The sequence below is a fragment of the Equus przewalskii genome, chromosome 1, assembly GCF_037783145.1.
Source record: "Equus przewalskii isolate Varuska chromosome 1, EquPr2, whole genome shotgun sequence".
NCBI lineage: Eukaryota > Metazoa > Chordata > Mammalia > Perissodactyla > Equidae > Equus > Equus przewalskii.
In genome coordinates this window covers 127258440-127276996 of record NC_091831.1, presented here as the reverse complement: position 1 = coordinate 127276996, position 18557 = coordinate 127258440, and the positions used below count along the sequence as shown (strand labels likewise).

General features: G+C 52.7%; 1 protein-coding gene across 1 annotated transcript in view; it reads right to left on the bottom strand.

The window, feature by feature from the left end:
- IGDCC4 (immunoglobulin superfamily DCC subclass member 4) overlaps positions 1 to 16150 on the bottom strand; it is a 37955-nt gene extending 21805 nt beyond the window's left edge. Inside the window, exons 1-3 of the mRNA XM_070623251.1 lie at positions 16015 to 16150; positions 6221 to 6571; positions 5391 to 5532 (exon numbers count right to left, since the gene is read on the bottom strand). Of these exons, the coding sequence (XP_070479352.1) occupies positions 5391 to 5532; positions 6221 to 6571; positions 16015 to 16084 (563 nt within the window). The 5' untranslated portion in view covers positions 16085 to 16150. The remainder of the gene's footprint in view (positions 1 to 5390; positions 5533 to 6220; positions 6572 to 16014) is intronic.
- Between the last annotated feature and the right edge of the window lie 2407 nt (positions 16151 to 18557).

Sequence of the window (18557 nt, the reverse complement as noted above, 5' to 3'; positions counted from 1 at the left end):
CATCTGACTCTCGAGAAACAAGCCCAAGAGATAGAAGGGATCACATCTTCATTTTATTGGTGACAAAACTAAGGCTCGGAGGGAGGATATTTTCCCGGGGCCTCACAGCTGGAGCAGAGTTAAAACTTGAACCCAGGTCTTCTGGTGCCAAATCCCATGTTCTTCCCACTTGCCTGTCTCAGCAGCCATTAGACGGCCGAGAACACCACTGAGAGGGATGTGGTCCCCAGCAAGCCCCAGTCAACACATACATTACTGAGGAGGGGCAGGATGGATGAGGGTGGTGTTCTCTGCCCTCTTGGTGAGAGGGTTGGAAATCAGCTCAGGTTAGAAAGGCTCAGAGACCTTGCTTGAGAGACAACACAGTCTGGGGCAGGGAAGTGTCCTTGGGGGCCGGGGTGGTAGGGAGCCAAGTGGGCTCTGGCCCAAGCAGGGGGTCAGCGGGTCCTCCTGAATCCTCCAACTGTGGTCCCTGCAGGGTCAGCTCCAGGTTGACAGTCTAGTTTCTCAACAGAGAAAACAGTGCTGGCCCCAGGATGTAGGCTGGGCCAAGGTCAGAGAGGGATAGGGCAGCTGTGCACTTGATGAAGATCCTTTGGCTCATGGGAACTGGGGTATGAGAAAATCTAAACACAGGAGAGGACTAGCTCAAGGGTGTTGGAGAGAATTCAGGCCTCAGGCCTGGGAACCTGCTGTTGGCCAAAGACTTAGAGCAAAAACGTAAACTTGCATCACTCCTCCCTCACCCCACAGGCAAAAGCACATCGGCCCCAGCACCCCACTCTCAGCTCCAACAGCTCCCGTGTCAGTGCGGGGGCCCGTGGGGGAGAAGCGACAAGGAGCAAAGGGTGCTGGAGGGGAACTCCTGGGCCAGGCCCCAGCGTACTGCCATGGAAAATCTGATGGGAAAGGACAAGCAGGACCCATCTGGGAAACAAGGCCCCCATCCCCATCCAGGTCTCCTCCACCTCCTGTACTCTGCACCCAAACCCCTGCCCCCTCCCCCAGTCTAGCTAGCTGACTATGCCTGCAGGGTTCCCGCCAGGAGCTGCCCACACTTCCTAACCCCAAAGGTTCTGTGTCTTTCCAGGGAAACTGTTCTAGGTGCCAAGAGCCAATACCTCCTTTGACAAGTCACATTTCCTTAATTATGTGTGTTGAAGGAAGGCAGGCAGGAAGGAGGGAAGGAGGGAAGGAAGGCAGGAAGGGAGGAAAGAATGGAGACCTTTCCTTGGATGTGGTGCTTTTGCTGCAGCCAACAGAAGCGAGATGGAACCACTTTTGGTGTTCATCTAAAATCTTTTCTGTTTTGTTAAAATGTGTTTTTAGAGGCTCTGTCCTTAGAACGATGTCCAAGATATATTGGTTAGTGGAAAAAAAAGTCACAAAACAATGTTTATGAAGCAATTCTATTTTTGGAAAGTAGATAAATGATATGTTAGGATATGCGCAGAAAAAGCCAAGGGTGGTAAAGCTCACGTCATTCGTGGAGGTTTTCTCTGGGAGTGGAGTTACTGGCACTCTTAATTCGTTGTGTTTAAAAAAAATTTTTTTTACAGTGAATATTTATTTGGAAATATAAAACTTTTAAAATTTTAAATTGAATGAAGCATGTGTCCTTGTACACTTTCTTTTGTGACTCCGGGCTGTAACGGAGAAGCAGCTGTGGCAATGTGGAGAGAAATGGGTCCAACATATGTGATTTCAGCAAGTGATAATCCCATGTCTGGGCCTCAGGTTTCTCATCTGAAAAATGGGTTAAATAATTCCTGTCCTGCCTACTTCACAACCCTTACCCTTTTAATGTGTTAGAAGCCCACATTAGATAATGGATATAAACACTATTTATGAATCACAAACTCTGAATACATGTTTACAATGGTATAAACTGTACACATATTTAAAGACTGGGAAGGAACACTCAAAAGAGTAATAGCTGTCTGTGTTCAGTTGGTAGGTGACTTTTTTTCCCTTTAAGTTGGTATATTTTATCATTTTAAAATTAATTCAAGTTTCAAATAAAACAAAATAGAATCATAGAGTGAAAAGCAACCTCTACCCAAAAGGAAGGGATCATTCCTTCTCCAAGCCTGAGCTCGAGCCTTCTGCTCCCACCCCAAAAGGCCACTTGGACCCAGGGATCCAAGAACGCAGAAGAAATGACACAGCTGCTCTGAATTTGCTGAGGGCCAAGGAGCACCCACCCTAAGCCCTTTAGAGATCCACCCAGGGAAAAGGGACACCAGCCGAGGGTCACATGAGGTTGACAGGCATGATGGATACCAGGAGATGGGTAGGGCAGAAGACTGGAGGAGGGAGCCTACGGTATTTAAGTCCATTCGCGCCATGTTTTTATAGTGTGAGTGAATGGTGATAACAAAATGATTTCAAGTGGATCCAGACACACATTTTTTATTCCAGTGGTTATGTATTCATTTTTATGGCTACCTTCTATTTACGGTAAGTGTTGCTGGTTTTCCATTTTGCTGCCCTAAGATAAGATTCCTTTTCAGTACACGTTAAAGTTACAAAAGAGAACGTTGATTTAAGGAAATGTATTAAGTAAGTGATTGTATAAATGGTTTAGGAATGGCCAAAATTAGGAATGGGGTTTGTGAATGCCTGGGACTCGGGGAATATTGCTCTCATTGATTACGGGTTCTCATGGAAGAAAAATGATCCCCTATCACTAGAAATTAGCATAAGTACCAGGGAATTGCCTCAATGTCTAGTCTTCACCATCAGTTCCAAAAATATGTACATATACCGTGAGAGAGTGTGTTTATTAACTGCACATGTGCACAGCCTACACCCAGGCATATGGTCTCCTTCCAACCACTGGGCTGAGTTTATGAATAGCATATTTGCACATGTACTATATCTGGGCACGTGTAAAAATACATACCTTGGGCAGAATCAAGTTGCTGTTTGAGACATTTCTTTATTCCTCCCACACAATGTGCTGGGACATGTGAGCCTGGCTTATTTATAGATGAGGATCACTTTTCAGAGGACCCGGGGCAAACACTCCAAGAACTCAAGAACTGGCAGCTCCAGCCTCTTGGGAGAGGCCTGTGGCTTCATGGAATGATGCCTGAACTAGCTGTTGGGAGGTGAGGTCTGAACTCACCTTTTGCTGAGAAACTTTGGGGAAGTAACTTCTCTGCTAAGTCACAGCTGGACCACCTGATCTCTAAGCCCATCTACAGCAGGAACTTCTACAGAGCCTGTAGCTTCCCCACCCCAACCACCAAATCACAAGAGGCTTATGTGTCATCCACACTGGGGCTCCAGTGTCCGACACTCTGGGCACTAGCTGTGTGACCTGGGGTGAGTTACTTCTGTCTCTGATCCTCAGTTCCCTCATTTAACAATCCAGATAATATCTGCCACAACCATACGTACAGACTGGGAAGGATGCTCCTCATGTGTTAAGTGAAGAAAAGTAAAAGTTGCAATATAATCCCATTTTTGTTTAGAGAAAAAGATGATTGAACAAAAAACCTAGTAGGTACAATATAATCCAAATTTTTAAAGGAAATATTTATAAACACATAGGGGGAAAAAATCCAGAGGATAGACATCAGAACTAACAGTGGTTTTACATGGGTGAAAGGATGATGAGTAACTTTTGCTTCTTTTTTGTTTATATGAATTTGGAAAATGGATCGACTAGGAATATAAACTAAAAGTAAATGGAGGAAAACATGAAAAATAAGAAACACCTACCTTGAAGGATAATGTGAAGGATTAAGTGAGAAAACATAGCTCTCATTAAGCGGTGCCTGTCGTGACCTCAATGCAGGCAGATTTTTCTGCTCTCTCCCACTCTCTCTGGGGGCTGCCAAGTGGGTTCTCACTTGGTTCTCACCAGCCACTCCCAGGGAGCACCCCTCGAACAGTGGTGAGAGGCCCCGCAGTTAGGAAGGCAGAGAACTTAAACTGTCTGTGCTGGAAAGGCTGGGTCAGCATCCTGAAGGCCCGCTCCCTGGAACGCTCGTCCATGGGATGCTCACAGGGCTGCTGCAAGAGCGGCTCTGGGCAAGGGAGTCCAGGAAGCCCTTGGTTAAACAAGTCTAACAGGCATTCAGTACAGGACTCATCAGGGCCTTGGCAACTCCAAGAGGGAGAGCTATAGGCAGTTTCCTGATCTTATTCAATCACAGAATACTTTTTTCAAGGAGCATCTTTAGGACTAATGTTCTGCAAAGAACACACTTTGGGAAACCATGATCTGATCCAACTCTTTCATTTTTTTTTTCCCCCTTTAATTTTATAGATGGGGAGAATGAAGTTGAGTGAGGAGCAACTTGCTGAGGACCAATGGGGCAAACCAAAAGTTAGCCAGAGTCCACAGGGTCCCTTAATGTCTTGACCTTTCATCCTTCTTCCCTCACGACTGTTGCAGGGATGTGTCCTGTGGCTTTTCCACCCAGAAGTCTCTCCTACACCTTCACCCCTTCCTAGACGTGGGCAGAAGTCAGAGGAGCTGGGACAACTGAACACACTCAAGATGGGTTAGTCCCAGGGCAGGGAGATGTGGAAACCAGCATTTCAGAACCCCACCTCCACCAGGAGGGAAGGAGAGAGCGAGCCGGTAACTCAGCTAGAGAGACACAGGGAGAGGATTGTAGGGTGGCTGGGAAAGGCCTCTGGAGTCGCATTTCCAAGATGTGAGAATCCACGGGGTGACAACCGAGCCACGAGACCAATTCAGAGACCATAAACGCAAAAGAGCCTTGCCCCATCTGGTCATGCGGTGTGCACATCTGAGCCACCCAGGAGGCCACCGTGGGGATCAAGTCCTGAGTGGAGCTGCGGCTTCTCTTCCACCCGACAAATGCTCCCCTGGGATTGTTCCGCCTACCCGCTGCCTTTATGGGGAGAGAGGGGGGTGAAGCAGGAAGGACCTCCACACCCCATCTATCAGATGCTGCACCTCACTGGGTGGGACTGACAGAGGAAGAGAAGTTACGCATGGAGGGTAGAAACTCCAGAGGATCTCTGCAAAGAGAAAACCTGAGCCAACAACGAACGTTCTGCCGATGCCTCGCCGGGTGGCCTTGGATAAAACATAGCTCCTTTCTGGACCGCAGTCGCCTTCGCAATAAAGCAAGGGGTTGGACTAGATATGCTCTGAAGGACTCTATCGCTACTCCCTACTCAAGCTCCACAGCTCGGTGGGTGGCTTTCCTCCCAAGGAGCAAAACCTTGCCCAACTTCTCTTTAGGACCAGAAATGAGCTGAGAGCCAGGTGGTGGTTGGCTCCTAGTCAATTTGGGCAAACGGGGCCACCCTGACTGTAAGAATCCCAGCTCCTGAGCACATCCCAGAGCCCTCTCTGGCCTGCCCACTGGGAGCCGCTCCCCACTCCCCTACAGGCCACTCACCGAGGCTCCTCAGGCACTGTCACCTGGTCCTTCTCCCAAGTAATGATGGGTGCTGGCAGCCCTTCAATGTGGCACTCAAATCGAGCTGTGCCGTTCTCCTCCACCGTCTGAGACTCCGGGTGCAGAGAGAAGCCTGCGAGTGCTGGGGATGAGGACAGTGAGACAGGGGCAGGGACACGAGAGAGAGAGGCCACAGCGAGCAGAGACAGTGAAACACACACACGGACACATGGACAGAGAAACACAGGGTAATAGAAACATGAGCAAATTCAGACCAACAGAGACACAGTAGAGAGGCAGCCAGAGGGTAAGAAGTGGTGATCGTTGGTCAGATGCTGCAGGCAGGGTGAATTCCAATGTCCCCCTGCCTGACATCACCCTGATGGTCCGACTACAGGGAGATGCACATTTCTTCTGGCCTGAAAATTATTTCGTGGTGGTCTGTGCCTCCTGAGAGCCCCCTGGGGGTGGGCTGGAGCATGGGTCATGAAGCCACACACTCCACCTGCTGTGAGGGTGGAGAGCTCCCTGAGGAGGCACCTTTGTGCCCCTGACCCTCTTTGGCAGGCTTCCTGGAGGAGAGCACAACTCTAGACTCTCAAACTCAAAGGAAAAGAAAAGGAGGAGGAACAGAGGAGTGGAGAAGAACAGGGACTACTGAGCAGTGAGGCAGATAACACCAGGAAGGGACTCGCTGAGCAGGACGGGAGGCAGGGAAAGGGGAGTGGGCTCAAGAGATAAGCCTTTGTGCAAGCAACTAACTGCAGATCCCACTTCCCACACCCAAGGTCTCGTGGGTCTCAGCTCAGCCCCCAGATGCTGGCACTTACTGGCAAGCTTGACCACCGCAGCCTGGCTGGCCACCACTCCTAGGGGGCCATGGGCCAGGCAGGAATAGCTTCCCTCGATGACTTCAGAGGCCCCAGGGGCTGCCTCATCACTGCCAGCGGGTGATAGCGGCTGGGACAGCCACAGGGAGCCATTGGGCAGCAGGCGCAGGTAGTCATACTCTGGCAGGACACCTCCATCCTTGCTCCACGTGACGCTGGTGGGGGGTCCGGCAGCGGCAGAACCCAGACTACAGTCCAGCAGCACGGCCTGCTCTGGGCCCAGGATCACCTGCAGTGGCCCTGCTCCACAGCTCAGCTCCACAGTCATCTCCGGGGGCAACGGCAGCTCCCCTGTGTAGAGGAGGGGGCACCAGGGCCATCAGTGTGTGTCCTCCCACCTCCCACCGACCCAAGCAACTGAGTCACCCAACCAGCGGCTGCGGCAAATCACGGAGAAAGTGGACTCATGGAAACACCTATGTCTGGATCCAGGCTCTGCCCCTTACTGTGATCTCGGGCAAACCACTGCACTTCTCCATGCCCATCTTCCTCGGCTGCTCAATTTCCTCATCCACAAAAAAAATCAGAGTTCATAGCAACATTATTCATATTAGGCAAAAAGTGGAAACAACCCAAATGCCCATCACCTGACGAATGGATAAGTATGTTCTCAGCCATCAAAAGGAATGGGGCACTAATTCATGCTACAATGTGGATGAACCTTGAAAACCTTATGCCATGTGCAAGGAGCCAGTCACAAAATGACACATATTGTATGACCTCATTTCTATGATATGTCCACAATAGACAAATCCACAGAGACAGAAAGTAGATTAATGGCTGCCAGGGACCGGGGAGAGGGAAGAATGAGGAGGGATGATTAACAGATATGAGGTTTCTTTCTTGGATGGTGAAAATTTTCTAGAATTAGATATTGGTAATGGTTGTACAACCTTGTGAAAATGCTAAAACCCACTGATTTGCACACTTTAAATGGTGGATTTGGTGGTATGTGAACTGCACCTCAATAAAAAAAGACATATGAATTCCTTCCTCATGGGGCTGTTACGACATTAAATGGGAGGATGTGTGGGAAAGGAGTATAGCACAGTGTCTGACCTGGCACAGAACGGGGCTCAGTAATGTCATTCCCATCTCTGGAACCTTACAGATCATTTCAACCATTATTACCCAACCAAAATAGACAATAGGCTAGAAAAGCACTGTACCTAAGAATCATTGAAAATGTATTGTGAGTGTGAGAAAGTGCATGTGTGTGTATACATATATATCTTGAATAAACAAAACAAAAATAAATCTCAGCTGGTTTATGGAGTCACCTGGATGATGGGAAGTCCCCCTCCTGCCCCACAATGGACAAAGTGAGGAGACCACACTGGGCAAAGCTAAGAGCTCCAGCCCCATCAGGTAGGGGCCAGACTCATGCTAGATTCAGAGCAAGCCCAAGAGGGGCCTCCCTGGTTCATGGGGCATCTGGGGGCCAGCTGTCTCTTCTGCCCCAGTGACGAGAAGAGCTAAACACTGCTTCCTGCAGCTAAGTTCCCCAAGGCCACATGGCAAGCCAGACCCAGAACCCAGTCTCCTGACCCCATCCAGGGCTCTTTTCCCTCTAGAGGACACAGAAGAGCCTGCAGCTCCAACACTGCCCTTGCCACAAAGGGAAGAGTAGAGGAACACTGGAGGACGGGAACGCCATCCCAGGGTTAGGGCAAAAACACACAAGGGAAAATGCTGATTATTTTAACCAGCATTTCAGTAGCACCCAGTAACCATTATTCACGGAGAAATGGTTGGTTATCCCAGTTGTGTCTTCCAGAACGTTGACCTGCTGCCTCTCTGTCCCTTCAAAGCTCAATGGCCCAAGGTCCCTTCTTATCCTCTGGCCTGACTCCTTCCTTCAAGGTAGAACGGTGTGTCTGAGAGTGAACCAGGGACAGAGGTGGGGACAACAGCCCATACTCATTATGAGGCAGGTCTGGGCTGACAGAGCCATGTGGGGGCAGGTAGAAAGCACAGTGACTCGGGAATCAGACAACCCTCAGTTCTAGACTCAGCTCTGTCACAGTCTAGCTGTGTGACCTTGGGCCAGTTACTTCTCCTTCTGGGTCTTAGTTTATGCAAATGTAGGTGATGTCTGAGGGTCTATGATTTTAGGACTATTCAGTGAACTGGACACATCTAATCCTGAGCAAACAGAGAACATCATCTGAACACAGACAAAACTGTGTACAACCATCCACACCCGAACAGATGCACCCTGGTATCTGCCACGCTCATCAACTCCTGGACCCAGAGATGCCCACACTTAGAATTCCTGTCCGTCCCCAGGCTCCCTTCCCACCAACCTCAAAGGAGAACAAGACTGAGGCACAAACAGAAGTCCCAAGTGGCTGAGATCAGGAGGCCAGGGCAGAGGCCAGGGCTCTGACACTGCTGTGTGAAGGACGGACAGACAGATGGTGTCTTTACCAGGCCTCTGCCTTTCTTAATCCATCAGAAAGGCTCTGCTGGCATGTCCAGCTACACAGCTGGGCTCAGCATTACCAGTGGATGCAGGGAGGAGAAGGTAGCCCTTGCCCTCACCCAGTTTCCACTCTAACTGGGAAAACCAAACCGGCGTTTCCCACCACTGCAGGCCATGTGCTGTGGGGGAAAGAGCATTTGACCTTGGGACAGAAGATCAAGCTCCCAGTCTCGCAGCTCCACCTACCAGCTGTGTGACAAGCGGCTTAACCTCTCTGGGCCTCAGTTTCCACATCTGTAAAATGAAGATGATACTAGCAAGCCTGTGAGGATTAAACAAGGTGCTGTATGTCAGGGCTCCAGCCTGGAGCCAAATGGACCTCACTCAAGGAACAGGCTCACTCTTTAAACACACGGCAAAAGGTTGTACAAATGCTAGTGGCTGTTCGTAACACCCAGTCCCTTCTCTCTCTGAGGCCCTTGATTCTATGATTCAAACATAGGGTAGGGAGAAGGCCAGCCCAGGCTGTCAGCCCAGTCGTTTCCAAATGCCTCGTTCCAGCCGCTGAGCAGTCAGTTTGAGTTTCAGGGGAGAAAAGCCCCACATGACACGAATCCCTGAGCCCTCCGGCAGCCTCCCCGCCCCCCAAAGCATGTCCGGGGCTTGGAAAATCCCCTGCCGCGCTGAACAAACAATGCGAACAGTTGGGGCCCTAGCAGCTGCTGGGTATGTCAGCAGCCTGGGCTCTGGCGGGCAGGACGGTGGCCAGAGGGGCCGGCGGCTGGCTCGGGAGCCCAGAGGAGGCTCCGATTCCCTTCCTGAATATTCATGGATCAGCAGATGTCTGGCTTCCCCACCTCTGAGGAGCCCAGTTCCTCATACAATAAGGCAGAATGAGAACCCAACAGGGGTACAGATCTGGAGAGAACTGGGGGTCTCCCTCAAATAGCACAGGGCTGTGCCAGAAGCCCATGTTGGTGAAAATGTCTGCAAAGCCTGAGATTCCTCATTTTCTAGACCGGGAAACTGAGGCACAGAAGAGGGGTCTCATCTCTCTGAGGAATGGCCTGGGGAAACTGTCCTTTGACCTTCTGAGGATGAACCCAGCATTGAGGAGACAGTGGCTCCCAAATAAGAGAGTTCTCTCTGCCTCAGTGCCCAGCCCAACTTCTGAGCCCAGGACACGCCTCCTCAGGGCTCAGCCCAGGCACCAGCCCTGCAGGAAGCCACCCTGCCTTCCCCAGCAGACACCGCACAGACACCTGGAGGTCCCTTCCCGTCCTTCTTCTTATCTAGATGGACAATGAGATGCAGTGGGACAAGCTTTGGCCTGGAGCAGAGTCCTGGGTCCATCATTTGTTGTATGACCTTGGGTCTGTACTTTCTTCCCTTCGGCCTCTGTTTCCCGAGTCTTAAAATGAAGAGTCTCCACATTTCTCATTTTCACCAAAATTCTCCCAGCAGTAGCGGAGAGCATACTCAGGAGGCTTGCTGACTGCCTGAACTGTTTTTATTTTTAAACCTTTGGCACATTTTGCATTCTCCTGCATTACACAGCTATGTTTGTTTTAATATAAACATGGTTCCCACACCACCAAATCTCTTTGTAAAAGTGATGCTCTGGGGAGTGGGCCTTGTTTGTCCAGTGGCTTCATGGCCACCCCTCTCCTGCCACTCCAAGCCCACTGCCATGGGCTGACCCCAAAGCCCCTCCCATGAGCACTTCTCAGCTGTCCCTCTCAGGACAGACAGGGGACGCAGTGGACACTTGCTGCCTGCCAGCTTTCTGCCTCGAGGGGGCCTCCCTCTCCCACAGTCCCTTCTCCTCAGTCTGCTCGGTGAGATCCTGCCACACACACAGCGTCTATGCTTGGGAGCCCCAGGGCCATCTCTCAATCTCCTTTTTCTGACAGATTATTTTACCCACTTACAGGATAAATTAGATTTTATGAGGCCAATTAGAACCCAGACAGAAAGGAGATTCACTGCTGAGCCCCAGGGCCAGCTCAATGCTGTTTCGTGGCATTAGTGGGGCCTGGTGTAAGCCAGGGTGCCATTTTTCAATGAACTCTCAGGAAACAGGTGAGTGGGAGGGAGGAGAACAAAGCCGAGATGCCTCCTTCATTAAGCCAAGAACTTGCCACAAACATCAGTGCCTTGTCACTGCTGAATTTCAGAGCCCAACAGATTTACAACTTGTTTTCCATGTAGGGGCAATTCTCCATGACACCATCACTACTCTCCGTTCCCAGGAGACACAAGTCAGTTTCTTCCAGAAACCTCACTCCCCGCCCCCCACCTTAGCCACCTCCCTTACCACACACTAAGCCCCTCCCACCAACAGCTGGAAGGAGAGCTTAGGATGGTGGCCTGGGACACAGGGAAGGCTGCAGGGCTCCCTTCATCTGTGATCCTGAGGAGAGTGGCTCAGCCTCAGTCAACTTGACAGCAAAGCCACACTCAGCCCGATCTGCCCACCTCCTGTTCCCTTCAACGCTCTGTCCCCACCAGACCCAACCACATCAGTTCTCTGAAAGCACATTGCTGTTCCATGTGTTGTTCGTGCTGCTCCCTTTCCCTATAAGCTGTGCCATCCCTGGGTCTGACTTAGACGCCTCTCCTTTTTCTGCCCCACAGAACCCTGGGCACCTCCGTCATGGCAGTTATCATTTTAGATTTTTGATTTGCTTTTCTCCCCAGCTAGGCAACAGCTGGAGATTATGTCCTAGTGAGCTTTCTAAATCTCCAATACCTAAAACAGTGCCTGGCACATAGTAGGTGCTCAATAAATATTCAAATATTTAAAATATTCAAATGTTCAAATCCTTGAACAGATGAGTGGACATGCAGAGACACACTCAAAAAGGTAAGACACAGAGTCACTCATGCTTTTCCAGGCCTTAATTTCCTTATCTGTAAAAATTACAGGAACTCCCTTCAGGGCTGGCGATGACGTGAATAATATATGTGGAAACTGCCCAGCACACTATGGGGCGCCTAGCAGACACCTAACAAGATGCTAAGAAAGCACAGAGACAGAACAGCAAATTCACACTGAAACACTGTACTTAAACATTACTAGCACTGGGGGGCGCACTACCTCCCATGTTCTTAAATGATTAAAAATATCTTCCTCTTGTGCCCACCTCTGTCTCCCTGTATGCTCTGCTCACTTGCCAGAGTTCTGTCTCCAAACTACATGACAAGGTAATGAGCCCCTTATCGAACCATCCAGAAGTCTGGGCTCCGCACCAGATTGCATGCTCAAGTCTGTACCTGAGAGAGAGCTCACTGAGCCTCTGCTTCCCTGACCCCAATGACCCCCCCCACAGCCCCTCAAATCCAGGGGCTGCCTCAGCCGCAGCAGTCCAGATAGCCTATAAGACAAGGATTCCATTTCTCTGCACGTCAAGCCCAGAACATCATCCCTCTGGTTTTCCTTACCCTCCAGCTCCCATCACGCCCCTCTGACCAGGCTGGGGTTGGGGTCCTCCCCCATCAGAGCCACTCTTACTCCTCCCCCGACCCTGGGAAGCTGGGAGCCCCTTTGCCTGCCTGGCAATGACATCTGTTCTACATCTGGAATTCCGTGTCAAGTCTGCTTGCTGTACCTCAGAAACAGTGAAGGCCGAACAGGAGGCAGCAAGTGGGGATGGGTGGAGGAGGGTGGATCCCAGAGCCCAGACAGACTGACTGAGGGGGCCAAGCCCAAAGCTGAGAACTTCTCCTGGGAGGGGGAGGGGGAGCAGAGAGACTGAACCAGGGTCTGTGTGTACCGGACCCCAGGAAAGTGTGGCTGTTCCGAGAGCCAGGAGACTGGTTCCAGCCCCGGCTCAGTCCCTATCCCTGTAACTTTGGGAAGCCACTCAGTTTTCTCACCTGTAAAATGGGTTCGTGACAAAATTAATTCTAAATTCCCTTGAGAGCTGACATTCTATGACAATCTAATTGTGAGATCGCTTAAATTGAAAGCGGTACCTTTCGGAGAAAAGAAAGGAAATGCTAATTTACACATAATGTGTGATTAATTGGGCCTGAAAGTATGTACAGGATCAATGAAGGTTTAGATAACCTCTGGATAAGATTCACCATTAAGAGAAACTATAGGGGCCGCCTGGTGGCGGAGCGGTTAAGTTTGCACACTCTGCTTTGGCGGCCATGGGTTCTCTGGGTTGATCCCAGGCACGGACCTATGCACCACTCATCAAGCCGTGCTGTGGCAGGCGTCCCATATATAAAACAGAGGAAGACGGCCCAGATGTTAGCTCAGGCCTACTCTTCCTCAAGGGGAAAAAGAATTCTGTAAAATAAAAAAAAAGAGAAACTATATTTGACCTGGTTCCTAACCTCTGAAGGTAGGGTCAGAGAGGGCCATCGCAACACCCAACTGACTGAGGAAAAGCCTCTGAGCCCACAGGTGAGGAGAAGGCAGTTTTCATGATCTTAGAGACCTCCTATTACTGACCTCTGGCTTTCCCACTCCCCAAATTTTGATTGCTTGATTGGGTGGAAGGGACAGCCCCACCTCTTGCATATGGTGAAAACAGCACACCCAGTATTCCACCACTGTGGCCAGACAGGAGTCCCATTCCTATAAAAAGTCTCACAGTCCCACTCCCTGAGTCAAGAGCAGTGTTAGGAGAGAGAGGGACAGTCACCAGCCCGACCCCAACACTAGCCCTTCATTCTGCCATGTTGAGGTTGCTGAAGTGTCTATTATTTTTGACTTCCCTCTCCTTCACTCCTACAAACTCAATCCATCCTCAAGTCCTACTGATTCTACTTCCTAAATGTCTCTGGAATTCAGCTACTCTGGTCACCAGGCTACTACGGGTGGTGCCACTGTGCTAGTTGCCACCATCCTCCCTTCTGGATTACTATGACAGACTTCCAAGAAGCTGGAGCTTCCTGCCTCCAGCCCTGCCCAATTGATTCTCCACGCTGGCTGGAGTGAGCTGATGCAAAGCTGATCTTAAAACCCGCCAAGGGCTCACAGGGACTCTCAGGCCAGAAACCCTGGTGGGACTTACAAGGCCCTTCATGACCTGGGTCCAGTCCTCATCTTCGCCATTCTCTCTCGACACTCCATGGCCCCCGTCGCATCCCTCCCCAATATGTCCTGCTGTCACCCCTTGCATTCTAAACTCTAGCCAGATTTAGCTTCATTCAATGGTCTAAACAAAGGCACCTCTGAGTGTTTGCACATGCTGTTCTCCCTGGAACATTTCCCATCATTAGACACTCCCTTCTACAGGGCTACCTCACGTTCTGCATTGAGCTCTGCTATGCACCTCTTCTGGAAGGATGTCTTTCCTGACCTTTCCAGGGTACCTGTCAGTCTCCTCTCACCAGACTGAAAGCTTTGCACCAGGGACCAGGTGGGCCTCCTAACTTACTATATTCCAGGCACCAGGCACATGCTAGCCAAAACAAGTGCTCAATAAATATTTGTTGAATGAATGAATGACCTGGCTCCAGATCAGGGTGACTAGTCAGAACTCTATAGGAGTGTCCCGAGGCCGCTGAGCTTTGCACAAAGAGTTTAGGACTGAGGGCCAGTAGAGTAGTTGCTTTAGCCACGCACACCGTTGCCAAGGGAGCCCCACCTCGGACCAGCCCCTGCCTTGTGAATCGGGCGCAGGGAGAGGCCCGGTTTCCGAAGCAAACTGAGCCCCTTGCAGGAGGGAGGCCCCACCGGTACTCGATAGTCCTGCTTTACTGGGTAACCCTGAGCCCGCTCCCGGAGCTCCTGGAAGAGCGAAAGAAGGTGGGCACAACATTCCTTAATCTCCTGGGCTGAGGGAGGACAGACGCTTCTCTGGCATTTGCCCGCCCCTTCACCTGACAACCCGGAGCCCCCCATTTCCAGAGCCCAGCCACCCAGACCCTGCCCCCAGGCGGCCTCCGGTCGGTCCGCAGTCCCAGCTGGAAAGGGGCGTGTCTTTGTAGGGGGAGAAGGGGTCCAAGCAGCCCCCGCCACTTTCCCACCCGCTGTTTGGGTTTCCTGGAGATGGGCCTGGGGCCGGCCAGGCGCAGGCTCCTTCCCCACTCCGCCGTCCCTGCCTCCCTCCCACGTGGCCTGGCTGAGTCTCTCTGGAAAGCCGCGGCAGCTGGAGAGAAATCCCCCTCCCCACCCCCACCTCCAAGTCCCTCCCCGACTCGCCCCGGACACATCCTCAGCTCCCTCCTCGGCAGGGAAGGCAAGAAGTAGGCGAACAAAGCGGGCAGCCCATCCCCCTCACCAGCCCTACCATCTACCTTCCCTACCGGCCGCCCCCCAAACGCACACAGGACAGAAAGCGAGAGGGCTGGGGGTGGAAGAAGGAGCCCCAGGCATAGAGACTTGGGACTCCGTGCCCCCCATCCCCAGCCCTTTCTCCAGCGTGGCCAACTCTGACTCCTACCCCCACCCCTACCCCGCACTGAGGTGGGGGGCTGGAGGAGGCCTGGCTGACCTCAACAACGCTTCCCTCATCTGCCCCTGGGGGGGTGGGGCAGGAGTGACACGCGTCCATCCTGAGAGCGAGTGTTGGACACGTCCACGAAGGCAACTGGTTTCCTGCCCCCTCCCCCAGCCCATTCCGGGCCACAGGTCTGGGGAGCAACACTCCCACCCCCGCCCCCCCGCCCCACCCAGCCTCAGGGACCACACCCACTGGGCAAAGTTGAGTGTTTTATCATCACTATCCCGCGTCAATCCGGAATCTCCTGCTCTGTGCCCCCACCACGGGCAAGGACACTCCCCAAAAGCCAAGGCCAAATATTAGCTCAGCCCCATAAACACAATTACACACGGTCTCGACACAGATGGAGGTGCAGACACACACCCCCACACCCTCCTCTTTCACACATACTCTCAACCCGGAGACACGCGCGGGCCCGGCAGAGCCCACCCCGCACGAGCCATCAGCATCGCAGCCCCGGCCCCGCGATCCCACGCCGCGACCGTGGCACGCGCTGCAGACGCGGACGCCCGCAGAAGCCCCCGCTCCCACCCCCTGCGCGCACAGACACACAGACAGACACACACACACACACACACTCACTCACTCCAGACTCCGCTAAACCAAGGACACACACCCCCTGCGGACTAGTACTAGTTCGCGCCGCAAACGCGCCCCAGGCCACAGCTCGCAGACCCCCGAGAGCACACAGGCATCCCAGGCACAGGGACGCGCAGCCCGCGCCGCACGGCCCCGCACTCGCTCGGGACCCGGGACGCCCGCCAGCCCCCAGCCGCGCGCAGCCCCCGCGCGGGCGCACCGACACCCGCAGCCGCTCCGGCCGCCGCCGCGGCGCCCGCCCTTACCGCGCGCGGCCAGCAGGCAGAAGGTCAGCGCGAGGAGCCCGCCGCCGCGGCCAGCGTCCCCCCGCGCCATGGGGCCGGCCCGGCCGCCGCCGCCGCCCCGCGCCTCGGCCGCCGCCGCCGGGGGAGGGCGCGCCGGGCGTCAGTGGCCCGGGGAGGCGCGGCGCCGCGGGCGGGGGCGCGGCCTCGGGGGCCCGGGCCCGAGCGGGGGCCGGCGCGGGGGCCGGGGCCGCCGCCGCCTCGCCCGCCCCTCCATCGCCATCTTGGGCGATCGGCCGGGGCGGGGGTGCCCTGCGAGGGCGGCCGCCCGGGCCCCGCCGGAGACCCCGGGCCCGCGCGCCGTGACCCTGCGCCGCGCGGGGGCTCTGCTCTGCTGGCGTCTGCCCCCCAGTGTCTCGCCCTCTCCGGGTCGCCTTGGGCTCCTGTTGGACCGCTTGTTTCCGCGTCTGTTTGTCTCAGTCTCCCTGTCTCTGGGTCTCCGGGTCTCTTTCTGCCTTGGTGTCTCCGTTTCTTTTCCTTATCGCTGCCTCAGGGTCTCCTCCATCTCGGTTCCAGGCTCAGTGGAGGCAAATTCAAGGCCTCGGTCTCTGTCCCGATGGTCCCATCTTGCCACCTGAGGCCGGTCCATTCCAGCTCAGGTCCTGGCCTGAATCCTGGTTAGCTTCTCCACACCCTGCACCATCAGACCCACTGAGGACATGACAGTTCCCTCCTCATCCCCATTTCCATTGCTGTTCCAAGCTGAAGGCTTCTCTTGGCCTCCTTCTCTTGCTCTTGCAATGACCAACCCAGGCAGGGCATTTACTCTACCCCAAGCGCTGCCCCCATTCAAACCACTCTGCAACCCTGGGAGGGACAAGGAAGGTTTGATTGCTCCCATTTCACACACGAGGAAACTGAGGCTGGAGGAGGGGAAGTGATTTGCCTAAGGACATGGGGCTAGGGAGCAGCAGATGCAGGTCCCAAAACCCTGGTTTTCTGACTCCAGAAAGTTATTTCTCACTCATTCTTCAACTGTGCTTTCTCTGTCCTAGCCAGACTGGTTGCCTCAGTATCCCAGAAATATTTCTTGTTCTAAAGCCAGGAATTCAATCGTCAAGCTAGGGTAGAGAGGGAAGTACAGATTAAATGACCTGTTTAAGGTCCCTTCCAAGACCAAGATGCTGTGGTTATTCATCCCCTGTGTCGCCAGTGTTCCTATGACTTAGGGCCGTTTTGTCTCTGGACCTAGTAGGTGACTTACCCATCTATTGCTAGTTAACCCCTAATAGTGACCTGCACTTTGCACACCTAACGGGATCTGGCATGTATCCATTCATTCCCAGGCCCGTCAGCAGCATTTGACTTAGCTGATCACTCACACTTGTTTTTCTTACGGATCACATCTAGTCATCAAGGCTTTAAATGACATCTTTATGCTGAAGATGCCCAGATTTAGACCTCCAGCTTGGACCATATCCCTTAAACCCCAGACTTGTGTATCCAGCTACCTGCTCAATATTTCCGTTGGTAATAGGCATCTGAAATTTAACATGTCCAAAACGGAGCTCTGATCTTCCCTATTAAACCCGCTCCTGCCACAGTCTCCCCATCTCAGTTCCTAGCAGTTCCAGCCTTCCTGTTTCTCGGGTCAGAAACATTGGAGTCATGCTTGACTCTTTACTTTCACATCCTTCACATTCCGCCTTCCCACTACGGCCTTGACCCGAGTATCATCACCTCTCACCTGGAGTGTAGCAGTAGCCCCCCACGGGTCTCCCTGTTTCTGTCCTTGGCCCCCCTCAGTCTTTTCTCAATACAGCATCAAGAGTGATCCTGTTAAAATGTGAACCAGTGTCTCCTATCTCAGAGCAAAAGCCAAAGTCCTTATGAGGAGAAGGCCTGTCTGATCTGGAGGCCTGTTGTACCTCTCTGACCTTACTTCCTACACCATCCGCTTTGCTCACTGCCCCTCCAGCCACACTAGCCTCCTTGCTGCAACTTGATTGGGGCCAGCCCCCTCCCTCCAGCTTCTCGACCTTTGCCCAGCTAGTGCAGGTCTGGAACTCTGTCCCTCCACCCCTCCTGTCCTCACAACTTCCCCTACTCTCCTTGTCCCCCTTCTTTCTAACATCCTCTACATTTTTCTTATAGTCTGTCGTGAGGACAGGGATTTTTGCCTACTAGGTTCACTTCTGAATTCTTTTGTTTTGTTTTGTTTTTTGAGGAAGATTAGCCCTGAGCTAACATCTACTGTCAATCCTCTTTTTGCTGAGGAAGACTGGCCCTGAGCTAACATCCGTGCCCATCTTCCTCTACTTTATATGTGGGATGCCTGCCACAGCATGGCTTGATGAGCGGTGAGTGGGTCTGCACCCGGGATCTGGACCGGCAAACCCTGGGCTGCTGAAGTGGAAGATATGAACTTAACCACTGCGCCACCGGGCCTGCCCCTCACTTCTGAATTCTAAGCAGCTAGACCAGTATCTGGCACTGTGTAGGTGCCAGGGGACCAGGATAAAATATACAAGTCACTTTCCACAGGGAGAGTAGTGTCCCAAGTGGCC